At 36.4% G+C, this 21,487-nt stretch overlaps 1 protein-coding gene across 1 annotated transcript in view; it reads right to left on the reverse strand.

Moving 5' to 3' along the window:
- nAChRa7 (nicotinic acetylcholine receptor alpha7 subunit) overlaps window positions 1-11,383 on the reverse strand; it is a 217,326-nt gene extending 205,943 nt beyond the window's left edge. Inside the window, exon 1 of the mRNA XM_018508149.1 lies at window positions 11,335-11,383. Coding sequence (XP_018363651.1) covers window positions 11,335-11,383 — 49 coding nt within the window. The remainder of the gene's footprint in view (window positions 1-11,334) is intronic.
- Window positions 11,384-21,487: the final 10,104 nt, after the last annotated feature.

Below are 21,487 nucleotides of genomic sequence, written 5' to 3' on the forward strand. Positions count from 1 at the left end.
ATAAAATTAAAGTTCTGTTAAGTATTTTCTCTTTAATTTCGATAGTATTTGTTACTTTAAGCTTCAGTGAAAGTAATATCCCAAATATTATTAAAAAGTAACAAGAATAAATGTATGTTTTTTGCATTTTAAAAAACTATGGCCATCATACCCGAGTTTACCCTAAATAAGGATTCTTGAAATTAAATTAACAGATTAAACGGGATTAGTAAGAATACTTCCTAATTAGATTTTACATATCAATCCTAATGCTAATTTAATTATTGAATTTATTTTTCAATTTTGTTTATTGACATTTTTTAACACTATTATTTTTGTAATAGATAATTTACCGGTATAATGTTACACATCTTTCGAGGGTTTTATTTGAAAGAATTCTGGATTTTTCTAAATTCTTATTGATAATGCCGTATCGCATCTGCGAGACGAGACAACGACGACGACAAGAGTATTGTCGTCATTGGCGGCAAAGTTCTAACGATTCTACTGGTAAACGAGAAGCGAGATCGCACTGTGCGGTAAGACACAATAGCAAGTCGCTGCTTTACATCGACTGAAATAGTTTAGAACATTGTTAATCCGAAGCCGATAAATGCCGGGAGACATTCTCAGTGACAATACTAACCTGAAAAGACAGAAAACGATAAGGGACGAGCAAAAGAAGAGAGAAAAGGAATCATATCAATTTGAATCTTTATTTTTTAAAATACAACATAAAACAAACAACATAATACGAACTATAATACAGTTTTAATCTCAATTATTTTATCTTTATCGTGATAAATGGGAACAGACAACCTCTCTCTTAAATTATTACAACAAATAATAAACAATTAAAATAGTCATAATATAACTCTATTTAAACTGTTTCAACTGCAGTAATAAATGTAGTATCAGCATTATGAAAATAGATCATATGGATCATTTAAAGATAAAAGATGGCTTTCCTAACGTAAATATTTATTAAAAGATTTTGTATGAATAATGCTCAGTTTAGTAATATAAAAAATTCAGCACAAAAAGTTAGGAAAAAAGATGAATCAAAGACGTGTGTACCAACAAAGCATTGTCCGAGAGTTTAACGATACTGAGGCGCGAAGATGGCGAAGGCTATATCGACCGAGCTCGTTTCCTCTTCCGTTGAGAAATGGTCGCGTGGTACAGAACATGCACGGGATGCACCCGTGTAATATGGTAATGACGGTCTGTAGGGTTCCGTTGCATAGCAAACGAGATTCGCAGTTAAGGCAAGTCAGCTTTCTTGGCGTTACTTACCACGAATTGATTATTACTAGAAAATATATTGTTAAGACAAAAGAAAGAAGTTTAAGTATCTTCTATTTTGCGCAAAAACAGACAAAGTAAAAATTTAAATATCTATACTTCAAATAAAGATATCGTTGAGTGATAGATAAATCTAATAACGATGATAAAGCAATATACACGATATTTTTATAAAAAATAATTATTAATGCAGAGATTAACAATTTTTTTATGGCTTGTTTAGAAAATTAACTTAAGTTCCTTTTTATTGAATATTAAAAACGAGGTTGGAAGTGTCACTCGATTTATATGTACCCCTGAATTTTTACCGCTAAGTTTTGATGTAAACCAAGAGATTAAGAAGTATGTCAGGTTGTGAGAATTAAGCATCGTAAGACAAATATATTATTTTCTTTAAAAATTCATTTAAAATCCGTTTCAAAAATTTCTCCCTTGCCGTTTCACAATTTTCATGTCCCTTGCAATTTTACTTCATTTTATGAGGTCTCTCTGTATATCTTTGTATATCATTGCAAGTTGTACAAGTTGCATTAAACTCGAGAAGTAGTAGATACGGGCATATATCAAATATTTAAAATCATTCAGTGTTTATCAAATGATTCATAAAGCGACAAAATACAAGCGTATTTCATCACAATAATATAATATATTAAAACGCATATGCTCGACGTCTTTGGCTTGGTTTTTGGTTGTCATCATTTTTAAATCATTCAAGTGAATTACCTTAAATTTAACATATAATTTTTGATTATTTGTTACAAAAAGTTCTTTCACCCTTAGACCTTTAACTTTTTTATTGATTCATTCAAAGGTCTTTGGACAGTTTAATTCCAATCTTTCATCTTAATACCTTTGATTGCTATCAGTATTTATTAGTTCATCCAGGCTTTATGAAGAGCCAAGTTATTACCACACTCGGTCCGATCCTGAATCGAATTGTGCCCTTTTTCTCGTTGGCAGGCATCAGACTCGAGAGACAGAGAGAGATAGAGACAGAGAAAAGGAACGGGCGTGTGCATTATTGACGACAGCAGACACACGCGTTTCTGTCGCAAGCTGCTACCGGTACCCTCGTAAAAAGGTTTGAGGTAGCTTTAGCTAGTAGGGGCTGATTTCATCGAGGCTACTCGCAACGTTTGGCACAGTTTTCGTTATTGACGTATACGATCGCGCGTCCGCTCATGCATTTCGTCGAGAGAGAAAGACAGAGACAGACACAGAGAGAAAGAGAAAGAGATTGAGGTAAAGGAAAAGAAAAGTACAGAGGTAGAGACATTCAAAGGTACCACGAAGCGGAAAAGTGGAAGAGACAGAGGGGTGGGAGAGAAAGGAGTTGTCCGCTCTGTTTAGGAATCGGCCATCTCCATCGCAAAACTTTTCTCGGCAAATTTTTTACTCGTTGCCATGGATTCTCGCCCGAACTCGTCGCGCGACTTTTTACGACGGGATAAAAGAAGGCATCTAATGTTTAAGCGAGTGACTTTGTTGGAGACTGACTCCATTCTTTCTTCTAGTCCGAATATCCAAAAAAAAGACAGTAAAAAACGTTTATTTATTATTTTAACCATCAATCTACATAATTCGAATATATTTTCAGCTGGTAATCGTAATACGCATAAAACATTTGTATGCGGTCCCAATGTAATAAATAGATTCAATTATTAAGGGACCAATTTAATTTGAAAAAATGTACTGCAATTTGCAAGGATCACGTTTCAGCTAATAATCGCACTGTGTATAATTTTAATTAACACGTATATGCGTGTTATGTTTAGAATCGTTGGTCGTATTTATCCAAATTGTATAGTAGAGGCGTATTAATATGTATATTCATTCGGCCGAATCATTATCATTAGTATTCACCGAGCAACTAATGTAAATAACATAAGTGATTTATTGTTATCACCGTTATTACTATAATTCATAACATTACATACAACCTTAGCTAAAAATATTAGACAGTATATTTTTTTTTATTTATCAGGAATTCTTTTACTTATGGGTTTTCCTATTGTTACTGGCATTATACGCAAGGATTACAGGTTTTTTGAAACAAAGGATAGTTCACAGCAAATATCACAAATTCATTTTATAACTAAAACATTAAATAAAGATTCCTAACACTTTTGACCAAGGCTGTATATTGTTACAAAGCAGACTCGAAGTGTTATTCGTATTTCAATTTTCAAGTAAAGACCCGAAATCTTTGGGTTCGGGTCATATTGAGCCTACAATTCCGTAAGGGTAGTTGTAGTGAACAAAGATGTAAGAATTGACCAACCACAGTCAAATATTCTCTTCGTGTTCGATCGCGATTGATCGATTCTTACAATTCCAACTATTATATATGCAACTGCGATTACGCAATTGTAGAATAGGCTTTGTGGACCTTCTACACTGAGAGAGTAATATTGTGTAGTAAGCCGTGAGATGTAAGAAATTGACCGATCATACTCGATTATTCTCCTCACATTCGATTGTGATTGGTCGATTTCTTACGGCTTACAACTGATTACTCCACATTACTCCCGTTGTAGACGGTTCGTTTAAGCGCGCGAGAGAGAAGATAACCGTTGTCTTGGATTTTACACAATTCCTGGTCGTACAAATTAGATTTGAGATCCCAGGAGAATACAATCACATCAGGATAATTATCTTCTTAATCCGCGAAATACCTCGTAAGAGCGCATGTTACCCGAGTATGAGCAGCGAATCGAGATTCCGCGAAATCCTTGGCATCGATATCGATATCGCAGCCATTATCGCGCACGTACGTACACGTATGATTTCGCTTCCCTGTCAATAATTGCGGGTTTTGGGAGATGGCCGATTTTGCTGGCGGACGCCTCCGTGACGCGCGCGTATGTGTGCACGGGTTGACGAGTGCGTGCGGCCGTGCGTGCGCGCACGTGCGAGCGTGCAGTGTCCTCTCCTCGGCCAACTGCGCGTTCGATACTCTCCGACGCTGCACCCACGTCCGCACACCCACGCATCGACGTGCACCCTGCAGGTCGCACACGGCATAGGACGTCTAGGGATGCTTCACGTTGTTGGGTAGTATCACGTTATTATCGATACCCTCTTAGTTCACGATGCCAAATTTTCTATTCTTAAACACAACATTTGAATGTCTGTACTTTAATGTGGAACCTCTCAGATTAACAAGCACCTTTCATACATTTCTTTACTAATTCAGAAGTGGCTCTTACCGAATAGAAATATTGGGAAACTGTTTTATTAGTTTCTTTTTTTTTTCAGCAAAGTTGAAAATGTCAGACAAATGATGATTCCTTCAACATTTTGCGAAAGAAGAATTAACTCTGGATTAGATCAAACAACAAGATGTCTTACTGGATCTGAGATATCCTACATAATCCCTAGGGGCTATGCTATCTAGACAGCGGTACTTGAAAGGTATCAGTATCGAAGCAAACGTAGTATTAGAACAATACTTGAGATTTGATATTTTCTGGAAACGTAGATATCCGATAAAGTATCTAATATCCTTCGAAACTCATGGAACAAATCTCTAACAGTATTGATTCTTATCCGATGTCATTGGAAACAGAATATCAAGTAGCAACAGTGCTATCAATGTAATGAGATCAAATATATTTGAAAATAGAAGTAAAAGATACGGAGTAGTATCGATACTTTTTGTACTCAATGTCTAGATTAAAGATATAGATGTTTTGGTTATTTTGAGCATCCCTAGATTCGTCTGGAGGCTATTGTGACGCGAGACGATGCGGCGAACGACACGTGAGTATCCGATCGAACGTCGCGATGCGCCCGATTCGCATGGGTCCTTTACGACCATAATAGTATGGAAAGGATCTCTGACGAATTTATCTCAAGAACGATGTTAAAAGTATATGTACCTCGTTATGTTTATGTATTTCAAATATGCAGTTTCTTTACAGTGCATTGAGGGAGTTAAGAGTAAACAGGAAAATTTTCAATAAATGTCTGTGAAATATGTGCTTTATTAAATGCACTTTGAGATTGTATTTAAAATTATGCAATAATATTTATAATATTTCAAAAATGCTTAAGAATTCGGTAAACGTTAATTCAATGAATAAAAATGTAATATTCAAGCAAAAGAAAGCTCCTAATAATACCTTGTGAAGCAATTTCGAGACTTATTATTAATATATAACTTTCTAATAAAATGTTTTCAGTTATATATTTAGAAAAATATTTTAGCTACCCCTAACTCCTGTTTTTATATTATCTGATATAGAAATTTGTTTTATAGATATCTTATAAATGAATATAAATGCATCTTTATCAGACATTTGTTAATTAAACTTTATTCTGTATTATAAAATTCACTTTTTGAAATTTTAAGTATAATTGTGATTTGTTCTTAATATTACAATTTAATATTACAAACCTAGAATACAGTAAAATTAATTAAGATAGTCTAAACAATATTCTACGTGCACATTTTATAATTTATATTTATATTATAATAAAATATAATATAAATACATTTGTTTTTTTAATAACGAATGTGTTTTAAATAGTTTATATTGTAAAACTTGTATACAGGATTACTTGTAAGGATGAGATCGAAGGGTACAGAGATAGGTAGAGTAGTGAAAATACAGAGAAAAGGTAAGGGGGTTTGCGACGCGAACGTATGTCCACCGATGATTATTAAACTAACTTGGACAGATTCAGTATGACACATATGATAATTGATTTTGTCGTAATACTTTAAAATTACATGCTTTTTATTAAAAAAATAAAATATTGAAAAAATTTCATTATTTTTAAATAGCATAAAATGAAAAACGAAATGTTTTTTCAACGATATACAGGACGTTTTTTTGACGGACATTTTAAATATATTAAATTTTTTTTTTTTATTAGCAATTTTTGAAAATGCACTTTTTCGAGGAACGCTGAGATTCGTCAAGCGAAGTGAAAGTCCATTCGAAGAAAATCCCTGCGGAGGGATTTTCCTCGAACAGACTTTCCAGAATGTTTAAAATTTTCAAGCAACAGCATGGTTTCTCACAGAGCTTCTTAGAACGGATTACACAAAAATTTCGGAATTACTGGAAGTTTAAAAATAACATAGCCGTACTTTCGGGATTATTCTTTCTATATCCGACAATCTTTTCACACGAAACACGTGATCGGTGTAATAATTCACACTATTACAAGGTGAAAATGTTATTGTCAAAGTCAAATGTGCACACTAGTAGTTCTAGTCAATCGCATTTCCTTTTAATAGAAGGTACAGAAATATTCAAGAATAACTACATTCAAAATTTCTAATCATAAATTCATTTTCGAATATTTTGCATGTAACATAAATAGAACAGCAACATAAAAGATAACTCTAAGAAAAAAAGAACTGATTAGTGTTTTTCAATAAATTAATTAGCTCTATCAATAACTCATGATATTGCATCAGTAACTGATAAAATATTATCAATTACTGTATAGTTAAACAGTTTATTGGAACACTAATCAGGTCTTTTTCTTAAGGGAATGCTGCTTTTCCACGAGTGTATCGAATTGCGTATGTAATTAATGTTAGTTTTTACCGTCTAAAAGTTATCGCATCTACAACATTCTACGTAAATATAATCATTTTGAATTAATTACAGAAACGTTTAGCTCAAAAAAAATTGCGTCACAAACATTTCATATGAAATTAATACTTAGAGCATTAGTAATTCCGTCGGGAAATTACATTTTGAAAATTCTACTTTAAGCGATAGAAGATAATGTTTGATACGACGAAATAATTATAGAAAATGTTCTTATAAAAAATTTATATGAATACTTCAAAAGAAGTTTCAACATCTTACGCTTCGTCATTATTCTTCTTCCATTTGCTATATTACTACAATTACTACGAACGCACGATCTGGTGTCGCGTAGGTGGATAGGTCAGCAATTCTCAGAAGCTTCAGTAGGCGTAATTGTTCGCCGAATGAACGAAGATAAACGAACACTCGCTAACGTATGTTTCTAATTAATTGACACAATGTATCATAGAATTTTCTAATTTATACACTACTATTCATAAATTCGGGAACGCTTGCAATTTTTTCACATTTTACAAAAATTTAAATATCTCTTTGAATAGAAATCGGAATAAAGTTTTGGAAAATTTTAAGGAAGAAAAATAGAGCTTCAAACTAGCATTTGAATTTTGTCTATGATCTTTTGCTCCTGAATTATATATAAAATTAAAGATTGATATTTTTTTTAATATGTTTGTTATTTTTTTAAGCGTTCTATTTGGATGAAACATCATCGGACAAAATTTAAAGTACCATTTTAAAGTAGACTTTCTAAATTTTAAAATGCTCTTTGAAAAAATTGCTTCCATAATCTTTTTACTAAATTTCGATAATGTTTTATTCAGGTAGAGCGCTTCAATAAATTAACAAGAATGTTGAAAAAAATATTAATCTTCAATTTTATATATATATATATATATAAATTTAGGAATAAAATATCATAGAAACGAAATTCAAACTCTAATTTAAAGCTCTATTCTCCTTTTTTAAAAACTTTTCTATTCACTGTACTTAAGTTTTTGTAAATTGCAAAAAAATTTCAAGTGTTTCAAATTTATGAACGGCAGTGTACAAAAAGAGTTTAAATGAAAATAATGATAAAATACATTTGTAACATAATTTATAAGGAGGTTTAAATTTAATTTCCAGTCCATATCGCTATGTATTTCTTCCCGTTATTTACGTATTTGCTAAATCTGCGTTTGACAGTTTTATTCCCAGAAATAATTAAATATCTCAAATTGTAAAAATTGATATTTCTTAGAGTTTAGAAAATAAATCGAAAATGTGTACAATAAATAAAAGAATTTTTAATCGAATTCTAAAACTTTTAATTTAGCACTTTTACAACCATATTGTTTATTATTAAATAATTATAAATCCGAAAGCTTTTATCCATTTTTGTAGAAATTAATATTCGAATAAATGCAATATACAGTTTCTTGAAGTCGAGCATCTTTTTTACTTTTTAAGATACCTACATATTTTTTTCAAAAAATAAGCTTTCGACAAACATGCTCTCGTGGGGTCAACAATGATAGGAAAAAACGACAAAAACACTTTTTATATCTCATATAAAACAATACAAAATCTATTCTTTGAAAACAACAATATCCTGTAGAAATATTTAAAATATTCAAGGCAAATGGCTCAGCATTAACGCAATTAGTTGTCTCCTAAAACGACGAAGATGAACGAATAGTTCGCATCATGGAACTCTAATTGATTAACGCACACATCGTATTAAAGTATTTCTTGAAATTTATCTCATAAATCGCTCAAGTTTACAAAAATTAAAATCGCAAGGATCGATAAATATCAAATGAGCTAGTAAAGATAATAAAATAAAAAATGGACATTTTAAATAATTCGAAAAAAATTTCTATTAAACCAAAAAGAATTTTTCGTACAAATGTGTCTCGCTTAATATCCAAAGATCTTTTTTGGAGTAGCAATCGATCGTCTAGACCAGATGAAAGCACACATTAATCACTTTGAGAAAAGAACACTTCCCGTGCTTTCTTGCGGCGTGGGATGACTACGATTTTTACCACCATTTTCCATTCCGACCGACGACGTCTGCAACGGCGCCGGATGCACCAGCTCGGCCAACTGCGTTGCCAGCCGGCGGTGGGATGCTAATTAATCAACACGATACGTCATGACAGAACGACCTCCGGACACGCGTGGACGAGGTGGGTAACTTCCTAATTTACATTTTACACGGGGCTAACATGCACAATTTGCTAGTGCAGGCTGAGACAGCTTTTGACGCGCTGCGACTGCAGCGGGGAATGTTTCTATTCGATCTCGGTCAACATACTTGTTCATAATGGAATTTTCATGTTGTTTTCGAACTTAAAAATATTCACGGCGTTACAGCGCGATTGAGAGCGGAACGAGAATTTCGAACGATTATTATTTTTAACTGACACGTTGTAATTAATTAACGTTTCGCAAAGCGAGACGAGAGGGAGCCGGCAATTTACATTCCGTTCAAATTTATTACAACTGCTTCCAACGACACGAGCGATCATATAATAAATTTAAAACTCGAAAGAGATTCAAAAATTATTTTTAAATGATATATCAGTTGTTGAACTGAACGTTTAATTTTCACAATAATATTTTTGAAGAAAAAAATCATCAGTTCAAAATATGTATCTCGTTATTAACACACCTGAAGAAAGAATCTCGTTATTAATAAATATTTCTGAAAGAGAATTTTTGCAACATTTTCCTCTCTCTCTACCTTTAGACAATGCAACCTTTTTAGAAGATTATTTAGAAGATTATTAGACCAGAAGATATAAAAAGAATACGAATCTTCAATTATAATTTTGAAGGTATATCACAATACCTTCTGTACAATAATGTGTCGCAATAGTCTACGTTTGTTTGCTTAATTTTTAGAGGCTATACATTTCATTTCCGAGATTGAACCAGAGATAACGACGCTTGTTATTCTTTCATTTCTAAAGAAGGTAGAGGCAAAGGCAACGCGAAGGAACGTCAAGACGACGTACTCACGCGCGCGCGGTTCAATAGAATAAAAACATGATTGTAACGCGCAAATATTTATGCAAAGACGATTAGCGAGCACGCGCTCGCGTTTTGACTTTCAGCTGGTGGTATCAACGTGCCGCTAACGAGGCGCGAGACATCGCGTCGCTCTGGAAGCGTCGCGGGTTGACGTCAATATTGAAACGCCGCGTCCACCCTCTCTCCCCATCCCCCTTTGTCACTCCTGCCTCCTCTCCTGTTTCTCCTCCCGGGATTGCGGGTGCTCTACATCTGCCTACTCCATTCAAAGCTCAAAACTCGACCAGGCGCTCGCGCCGATCCCGGAAGTGAGAGAGCGACGTCGAAGAGATGAAGGATCGCGATGAACATCCACGCCGGAAAGCGAAACTCGCCCTCCCTCGTAATCCGGACGGTAACCTTGATATTTAACCGTCCGGCGCGATATTCGGAAAACGGAATTCGAATCTAAGCTTCGGCGAACAAATAACAGGGATCATCGCGAAATAGAAGTTTTCTCGTAGGTATATAAACAGCAAAATTGAAGAGCTTTTCTTGGCTCAAGAATATCGTCCTCTAGTGATTTGGCAAATAATATTAAAGAATTTCGAGATCTGATTCGAACGAAAGGAACAGGATTGTGACAAGCATATTTGTATAAACAAAATTTGCTGATGACAATCTCTTTGCACAAAACTTCAAGAAATTTATCTGTTTACGAATAGAAGCCTCGCGCGAATTTCACAACTTGCACGAACAGATGATTAATTACAACCACTCATGCGAAATTGAAGACTTCAAACTTGAGGAATTTCACGTATATGTTTGATGAACAGACCGATTTTCCATGATTTCGCATGGACACAGATCATGAATACCAAGACCATGAAGATTCAAGATTCGTAAAATTCTGGAGAGCAGCAAGTTCTTGAGCTAAGTTGTTGGACTGCATTAGAAATCAAAATTCACCAATGCGAATTGATACATTTTCGATCGTAAGTCCAACGAGTCATCATACAAATTGCTACGAATCGTACAATAAGAAATCGCGTGATAGAAACGAATCACTATGACATCGATCCCAAAAAAATGACTGGCTACTGTTCAGAATGGTCAGGTATTCGGCAACGGTTCTAATTACTGTCGAAAACGGAGCTAAAATAATTAAACGATGCTATACCTATAAAATATATACAATGATCTATTCTATGGCTTTATCGTGCGTTCACAGTATCGGAAAGAAAGAAAAATGGAAGCTCGGAGCAACGAGTGACGCGTGACGTCGACGGACACTTGTGGAAGGGACGAGTAGGAGTGGGACACAGGGAGAACTCGAAGGAACGTCCTGGCAGAAAAGGAGAGAACCGAGCCGGTTAAGCGAGACATACGGTGGACGAGTTCACGTCGCAATTAAGGTTCGTGTGGATGGACATTGTCGGACTAATGGCAGAGGCACTCTCCTGAAAGTGGAGTCACTCACCCGATGCAGCCAGGGCTATCGCTGCGACGAGCGTCCACGAGCGTCTCATGTTTGCTCGAAAAGGTGCCAGAACGCAGAGGCACCTTCTTCCTCGATGACCCGGTCGAGCACCACCTCCTCCCCGCCGCCACCGCCTCACCGCCGCTCGTCTGCTCGTCCTCGCACGTGGCTGCCAGGCGCGTCGAGCGAGGACGAACCTCGACCTGAACCACCCGAAAGATCAGCTGTCCTCGACGGCGAGCCGCTCGGCGCGATGGGAACGGAGCAATCGCGAATCCTCAGGGCTCGCCCGGTCGCACCTGCACCGGGCTCGCCAGGTGCATCGTCCTAGCTCCGTTGGGGGCACGTGACCGCCTCCACGCAGCAATGTTCCGATATTGTCGTACGCTGCTATCCCGTACCGGATGGTACAACCTGCGTGCACTATGGCCTGGACAGTTTGCACCACGACGCGACATCGTCGGGCAGCGCGGACATCTCTTCCGATTTGGATTAGCCTGCTGATCCCGTTTACCACCTCGGGTCCCTCTCTCCCTCGGATCTCACGAATAGTCCCCGACAACAACGTCGGTCACGAACGGTATCAGGGGGATATATCAGTCGAGCCTTGATCACCAGTGATCGCAAGTGATGTTACGAGGCTTGATATATATTTGCTGTGTATGTAGAAAATGGACTCAGGAACGCATCCGCAGTCCGATCGTCGGTTCGTCCCGTACGTCGAGCTTCCCGCGTTCGCTCGGCTGCTGCTGCCGCAGCATCGGGTCAGGGTGAATAACGGAGGGGAAAGTGGTTCACCCTTGGTACTGCGGGTCTCGGAACGCGTGCAATCGGCAGCACCGCGAGAACATCCCTGATCTTTCCCTCCCGCTATAACGAATATAAGCGCGCGTCAAATAGACCTTTCTAAATCTCGATCGCGGGGCCTACCGTGTATCACTCTCTCCCATCAAGGGGGTTGTCAGGTGCGGCCTCGCCGGCGACCAACGCTGGACTGATTCTCATTTAGCTGCAGCGCCGCGCGGTACCGCCGCTTCAACCCGCTTTGGCGCTAGCTCTGTGGTAGCCTACCGCCACCGTTCACCACCTTCTCTCTCTCGGTCACTCGTGATACCTCCGCGTTCTTTCGTTCTCTCTTTCGCTCTTTCTCTGTCTATCTTTCTCTTATCCATCTTCTTCGTCTGGTCCAGCATGTATACCTGCTAGTCGCCGTGCGCGTCTAGATCCCACCCCTCTCCATCATTCTACACCTCCCGTATCATCGTTCTATCTCGATCACCGACGCTGTCCGTCTCTTGCAGTCCTCTCCGTCTCTTCACTTTCCTTCTCTCTCTCTCTCTCTCTCTCTCTCTCTCTCTCTCTCTCTCTCTCTCTCTCCTCTCTCCATCCCTCTTCTTCTTTCTTTCTCACCAGCTCACTCTTGTTCTCGTCATATATACATATCTTCTCCCCCTACGACTATCCAGTAACTCTCTTTCTCTTCATCCCATCGGCGCTTCATCCCACGCTCTCCCTCGCGTTCAACCCTCGGCGGCCCACATCCGCGCATCGTGGGGTAGCGTGGTACACCATGCGGTACGACCTGCCTGCCCTCTTCCCTCTCTCTCTTTCTCTCGCCCTCTCCTCCGAGCCCTCCCGCTCAGCTCCTCGCTTTCTCTCCATCCCTCTTCCTCCCACGGCTATAGTGCATCCCAACATCGTCGGAGAAGAGAGAATCGTTACTATGGCGAGATCAATATGATAGGACGGCGCATGCCTCGGTATCCTTATACTTGAACCCTTCGCCGCCACTCTCGCTCTGTCGCGCCTCTCTCGCAGTTCCGCTCGTTCCGTCGTCGTCGCACCTCATCCTTCAGCCTCGTCACTTCGCACTCCATCTCGGTGTACCCTCTGTCTCCGTTCCTCGTACGGTCCACGTCCCCCGATGACGTCCTCCCTATCTCTGATCCCCTCGCACGGTACATCCCTCTTCGTCTTGGCGCGCGCTGGAGGCCGCGTGCCAGACCGTGGGCGGCGTTGACTTAACTCAGTTCAGTCAACAGAGGACCGTATGCGGGAGGATACTGTTCTGTCTTTTCGGTCCGGAGCGACCTACGGAACGTTCCCCTTTTCTTCATCAAATGAAGCCAGAAGCAACGTCAAAGTAAAACGATAAGAGCTAATTAGGACAGATTTATTCAAAATCGTAACCACCAATATTTTTATATTGGTGCAAAGATGACAAGTACGCCTGATTGTGTACTCAAAACGGATTTAGAACAAACGGGCGCTACAACTAGATATTTTTTACGGAAAAGAAATTAAATCGGCCGTTTATCGTGTATTTTGACACGCTCAGGAAGACGACGCGTTTGTGTGCTACAGTCCGAAATACGTGATATATGACTGTCGAATCGGCTGCGCGATGCGGTATGTCTGTGTATAACGGAGCGCATCAAAGTGATATCGAAAAGAAAAAATTTAATATAATGAACCTTAAAACACATACTTTACGAAAATTCAGAAAGCACACGTTATGGGTCTGAAAGATCTTTGATAGGCTATAACTTCGGGGTTCAGATTAATATTTATAGACTCTCTTTTTTTCTATTTTGATTGTTTTGAGATTTAGGGATATATCTATAATATATAAGTTATAATTTGCAATGTCAAAATGTTTTATATCTTGTTAAGTTATAAAATAAAACTTTCTCTTTTTTTCTTTTCTTCGTATACGCAACAAACGAAATTTTGATTAGGTTTGGGAGATCCATAGTGTTTGTTGTAGAGTAAGGTTTTTTTCGGATTTGAATGACATATAACGTAGAAATATGATATATGCATTCAGAAAGAACACAATTGCAAAATAAATTTAATTTTTTTAATAACCATTTTCACGCATATTTTCGAAACAGAAGAAGGTAGGAGACTTTATAGTCGTTGAAAGTTCTGACCGCGTAGCCTGAATTAGACATTATGAAACATTCCAATCTTCGTTTGCTAGTCATTTTTATGAAGCAAACAAAATATCTCAGAGCGAGACTCTCTTTTTCTTTTAATTAGAAAAAGGGATCGTCTGGACGTAGGTTAACGCTCCAATAGCTCGATTCTCCTTTGTGCAGTCTTTTCCTCGTCTCGACATTACGCTCCGCTCTTCCGTGTCGCGTGTTTCTTCGCATGCTCGCGTGTCGAACGATAATGACGATCGTATAACAACGGTATTCTAATCTGACGCTCAGTATTAATATACGATCGGATTTCTGAATTAAACTACAATTGACACAGTCTTGCACTTCTTTTTAAGTATACAAACTCTTCCATAAAACATTTATTCTTACTTTAAATGACGAATCTAATGATAAATACATTGTCAATTTTTTGCTAGAAAACATTTTTAGGGAGATTCATTACCCATTATAGTCTCTAAAAAGATAATGATCATCAAATTTCCTTAAATTACATAATTCTTTGCCGCCAAGCTGTTTCTTACAACTAAGCAAAGTTTAAATATTTTATCCTTAATTTTATCTACATGTACTATTAGAAAATTTGTGTCGAACATAATACATTTCACATGTTCCAAACGGTTTACTCAAATTTTTGTGTTCATTTAACATTAGACGAAAATGTTAGACAACACAGATGTTGTGTAAAAAAAATTACCACAAAACTGTGGAAGTATATTTTTTTTCAGTATAATTAGCATTTATAATATGTTAAATTAATATGTATTTTATTTATTCACCTTAGAATTCACATTTTAAAATCCATCAATCAGGGTCGAAACGGTTGCGTATTTGATATGTTTATTTGAATAAATTATGTTTACATTGCCACCCAGTGTTTGCTCGAATAGACATTAATTGATTATCTCAACCGAGCTATAATACTTATGCTCAATTTCTTCATCTCTAGATAACTTTATCCAAGAGATATCTCCCAGAATACAATGGAGATATCTCCTGGATAAGGTTATTCGCAAATTATCCGGAAGTAAAGAAATTGGGCATTAATCTATTAATTATATTGTATACATTTTTATGTTATCTACTAATTCACTTACTCATAAATTGTGTCATTTTGATACTAAGAAACGTTGAATATCAATTTCACACAAAATCCTTAAATAACATAATCTCGTCATATTAAATTAACACTCGAATATTTTAAAAAATTCAATACAAACGGTTAACAAGAACGTAAGTAGATCGTTTCCAACACAAATACACAATATTTTTTACCGTATAATCGGCTGGTCTAACTGAATCAAAAAATTCTTATTACTTGAAAGAATTTTTACGGAGATTTTAAAAATATAGTTTGCCAATTATAATTGCGGACAGATTTAAATGCTTGAAAAATTATGCTAACGCATTATATCAAGTTCGACTACAATATAGAAGCACAAAGGATCAAAATTAAAATTGCGAAAAAATGGAAGCTAACATAAAATTAGGTGAACAATAAAGAACAATCTTTCTCTACTTAATTATATTGTAAAAATATTTAGTAAATTATGAAAATATAAAATAAATCTTACGTGATTATATGTAATTCAAAGTAAGATTGGTTCGATTTATTTTGTAAATGTAAAATGTGAAGATGCTAGAATTGTAAAACATTTTATATTAAATAATACGCGCCATTGGACTGAGTTTTCGTCTGACAAGATTCTGAAATATTCTGTGAGAAAGAAATTTCACGTTGGAATCCGATTCTAGCATGCTTCAACGCTGATAACCCGTAGATGCAATGGGCGCACTATTTTTACGTTTGCATCACTAACATCGGGAGTTCCGCCTTTGCGATTTCTACGCCACCGCTAGTAATAGTCGAAAGTTTATACACTCTGCTGGCTCAAAGTTCCAATGTTTCTCTGGTAGTTTCCACCACGATACTCCGACATTCTTCGACATTTACTCGTACTTTCTGATTGTCTGTTGCGTTTTCGCCTCAGCGGTTCCTTACATTTTTCAATCCAACTTATTTGACGCAGTCCAATCGCGAGGAATAACCAATGCAAGCCTGAGTTTGCGATCAACTACAAAAAAGCTACGTAACTTTTCCGCTTTTCATAATACGTATCTCCGGCTGGTGCCAAATCAGATGGAGTATTTTCTATAGTCTGAATCTTAGAATCATAATTATACACTGAAAGAAAAAATTAGTTGCTGCAACAATTTAGATAGAAAAATATGGCATAGCATTTTTAATCGGCTGCAGCAACCAGTTTTTGGTTGTAGCAGCAAATTTTTAGTTGCGTTAGCCTATCCGCAATGCCAGTATATGATTTCGATAGGCTAACGCAACTAAAAATTTGCTGCTACAATCAAAAACTGCTGCAGCTGATTAAAAATGCTATGCCATATTTTACTATCTAAATTGTTGCAGCAACCAATTTTTTTTTTCAGTGTACCTATCGACATTTCGGTATTTATGATCGATATTTCAAAAATTTAATAAACCCTTTGTAAATCTACGAAAATATAATATTAACTAAAAGTATATTGGTAAGAAATCGTTATACACTTGCCGGTAAAAATTACAAAGTTAAACAGTTGAACAATTCATGAATGAGTGCTTCAATTTGTTTCTGAACTTTTCAAATCGAACGACCAGTCAATGAACCAATCAGAAATTAAAATTTATTGGTATTCCTTGCTAAAAATGGAGTAAGTCAACTTTAGTAGACAATGAGTCAGCGAATTTAATAAAGGTTGGAAGGCCTTCGGAACATGAAAGCTCTCCAACCTTTGGAAGCTTGACGAAGTTGAAGCGCGTGACAAACGTTATCATCTTAACGATAGACCTAATAAATATTCAACGACACTATAAATATCCTGTATATCCGCATTATGCAGAGATAGTTCTGCAATATTCGATAATGGCGTAACTCATAGTGGCTATTGTGCATCCTTGTTGTTATACGTTACCTGATACGGTTCAGTAATAACACGAACGTCGTCAACCAGCGTTCCAACGTTATTTCTTGGCCGCCTTGAGCGATCGGCGATTATTGGTGCAATATTATATCAATATTATCGATTACTCGCTGTTATCCACTTCATCTCCCTTGAGATATGAAATACACGTTAGAGCTACATTGCGATGAGACGTTAATTAATTCAAATTCGATATCAAGAGTGAGAATCTCTTGAACAAAAAAGATTGCATTCTCGCGAACCAGCGTTGGCTCATCGCCGATTTATTTGTGCTTATGATGGCTTTATCCAGTGGATTCGGAATACTTTCAAGCTTGGCGACTGTACATCAGTGTAGAAACCATTCAATCAAATCAGCTAATAGATACGGTCGACGAAATTGGCGTGCGTATTAATTATTCACAATCATCCTCGTGCGACATGCGACGAGAAGTTTATTTTTATTTCTGAGCAGGTAAATTTAAATCTCTGACCGCCAAACGCGGTTACATTCTTTCAATGAGATTATAAATTGAAAGTCTGACCAAAAAATCTCTTTAGAGTTTATTAGTAGAATTTGCATAAATGAAAAATCTTTTATAGGTATAAAGTGTCGAATATTTGCAAATCATTCATTTGTAAGACACATTTTATGTAAATTCAAAGATTCATGTCTGTATGAGATATTTTATCATTGATGTTTTCGCGCGAATAAAGACGTATTTTGCGTGCTCATCGTTAAATTACCTGCAGACAGATGATAAATTACTGCATACAATCGACTTTATGAACTACGAAGCGTACACGTTCAAAGGATTTGCAGTAAGCGGATAGAAGGTTTCTCATTTGCTTGCTTAAGCTAAATGCCATATCAAAAATATTAAATAGCAAATAATTGCAAAATACATTAAACGTTCTCCGTCTTTAAGCTTTAAGTAATTCATCTTTTTCACGTAGAAATCTTCTGATGAATCTCAATTTTGTGATGAATTCAATCGTACTAATTAACTTTACGATTGAAAATTTATGATAAAATCAACTTGAAAAGAGATCAGCTTTTGCTTAATTATAAAAAATAAAAGTAATAGATTATATCCTCCAATTCTAATTTCGATAAAATCGATAGTTATATCTAAGACAGATATGAGAAAGAATGACGGAAAAGATGAAAAGGGAGAAAAAGAGCTGAGATAAGATAAAGTCATTTATCATTTGAAGGGATTGCAAAGTTTTGAAAATCGCAAGTTTAATCAATCAAGACTATTTAATAATTGCTTGCTGACATAGTAACTTCATGTTTTATAATACGAAAGTTATCATACAAATTTATGTCACTGGTTTTGAGCTGAACTTCATTGAACTTTACCGAGCTTTATCAAGCTTTCTCACAAAAATCTTCTTCCGTAACATTCTGCCAATATAAATTATTATTTCGTTATATTAGAAAATTTAACGACGCCTCGAGCTGATCGATATCTTTACGAGATTTCCTCTGGATATATAAATAAATGTGCGCAACAACTTATTATTTGAACGCTATATTAGCTGCGTTCAACAGAAAAAGCAGTTTTGCAACTGTTGCAAATGTATAATATTCAATATCATATTCAAAATTTCCTAAGGAAAAGACCAATCATATTAAAGAATAATATTGTTTCTTTAACATGATTGGTCTTTCCCTTAGTTTCTCACTAGTTCTAAATGTATAAACCAATCGAATTCAAGAATTTTACAACAGTTTCGAAGTTGCTTTTTCCGCTGAACGCAGCCATTTTCTTCTCAATTGTTGCCGCGACTTTAAGTTTTCGCACCGACGACGAGTTGCTTGAATGCTAAATAAATAATCGACCTTCCTTTGTCGACTACGAGTTCGCGCGCAAACGGAGAAACTATAGATTCTCGTCCACCTTGCCGCTAGGGGTGTCGATATTTGCGCACCTGCACTCTCTTCCTTTCTCCGAGTCCAATTAATAGAATTACCTCACGCCCGCTACAAAGGATTTGTTTTAACAATCCGCGGTGCTTTGCCCAGTGCGCAACCGGCGTCTCGCCGGAAGGAAGTCCCATTTCCTGAATTACCCTTCGCGACTCGCCCTCCAATTAATGGCGTCTTCCGCCTCGAGAAAGACGCTTACCCAGTGACGCGGGCGAGTCTTCGTCAGGGCAGAATTTGCGGGACTTGAAGCGAGTTATATCACGAGCTTGTCGATAATTAACGTGTACTTCCGTGCGCGAGGAAATTGAGGGTTCGTTACGTGAAAATGGAATTCAGATATGGGTGATCCAATTTCTGAAAACGTCGACTTGACAATGACTTATTTTCAAGTCAAACGACCACCCCTCGGAAATCGGGAAGCTTGTTGTTTCGCGCCAAGTAAGTTTCGCGCTTGCATATTAATAAATGTTAAATTGAATTCGGTACCGAAATCCCGTGCCTCCTTCAATCTGCGTTTCCTTCACCCGAAAACGTAGGAAATCCGGGTCACTGTCGATTTTTACTTCGTTCCGTCGATCGGGGACTTACTTCGATTACCCTTCTATTTTTCATAAGTTTAACATGAAACGTCGCGACAAGCTGCTATACTTAAAAGTCGAGCTCAACATTTTATGAACAGACATTGAGTAAAAAAGGAAATGACACTTACTTGAATGTGGGTCAAGTCAGCATAATTTAATAACGTCTGGTCTAAAAGGTTTCGTGACGGCTTCGATGGCTGTGTTATCAGCGGCAAACTCCATGCGACGCGTCTTCGCATGCATAACCGAGTCATATCGACGGTTATTAATGAAACAATGAAAATTTATAAATTTATTTATATTAAGTACACAACACACATCTCAGCAAAAATTACATATACTTATATGTTGTTATACAATTAATATAGTTATCAGTAAAATTCCAGAAGTATATCTCTGGTACACCGCATTTATCGCGCAAAATTTAGTCGACGGATATCCTGATATCGTATTTAATTAAAGCAATCTATTATACTAAATAAAGCGAAATTTTAATAGTGCACATGTTTATAAGCTTTTATGATCTACAAAAACCCCATTTATAGTACCATTATTAATGTACTATATTTTCGCATCTTTTATCTTTACCGTTCAATAATGGTTAATTATTACGTAATTAATTATTATGCGATAACATTGATTATCATTCTTTGTATTAATAAATTAATATATCACTGATTCTTATATGCGGTATTGCAACAGCGAATGTACAAAAAAGTATTCCATAAGATTTTTTTGCATTATCGAACATTCAATGAGCTGTCAGTAATTAATCCGTCAAGCGAAATAATGAAAAACACAGCGTGAATATCAGATTCATCGAACAACGTTCGTACGGAATAATATTCGTGCTTAATTAGCGCGCATTTACGAGGTTGCTATTTAGCATTTCAATGAGATGCAGTTACATGTATCTCGCGTGTAACTGCAACTTCAATGTGCCTGTGTCGAGAAATCGGGAAATAAAAAACCTACCAACACCAAAATAATGTAGAATAACGATTATCTAACACAATAATCGTACAATTTTCACATAAATAACGATAAGCTTCCAAAAATTTATTTTAGATTGATTAAAACCATCGCTTAACTCTTTTTATCTAAAAATTCTGTTGCAATTTTCATCTTAAGAAGATAAAAGTTAACGTCGAGCTTCATGATCGTTTTAGCGAGGGAGCAGACTAATCGTGAACGATATTTGGAACGATTCTTTATCGTTGGAACAATAGCGTCAGAGAATTATATGAAATTTATGAGAATCAGCAGAAACATTAATTATACGATAGGTATTAGCATTTATCAGCGAAGTAATAGAGTGGGAACGCGTATCTTTGATATCTCTCGTTTTGCACATGCCAGTCGTATCGAAAATGAATCATCTTGTAACTTATTAAACTTGGAAAACTCGCAATGTTCGTTAACGTGCGAAATTTGATCGCGCTTCATAATTATGTCTAACTTATCAATTTTGTTACCTGAATAAATATCCCTGTCGAAAAGTTTGTTGATAACAATATTCTGTTACTATATTAATATGTCCTTTATATTCCTCAGACGATGTCAATAACCAATTATTTTTCTAACTTTAACAGTTGGCTAATGAGAGTTTTTAATTACGGTAATTCGTGGGATAAAAAAAATTTATTTCATATTACGATAAGTCAGACGTTTCGGTTTCACTTCGAGCCATCTTCAGTGTCTGAATCATAAAAAATAGAATAATTTCTAATGGCTAA

This window comes from Trachymyrmex cornetzi, unplaced genomic scaffold (genome assembly GCF_001594075.2).
Source record: "Trachymyrmex cornetzi isolate Tcor2-1 unplaced genomic scaffold, Tcor1.1 scaffold25, whole genome shotgun sequence".
NCBI lineage: Eukaryota > Metazoa > Arthropoda > Insecta > Hymenoptera > Formicidae > Trachymyrmex > Trachymyrmex cornetzi.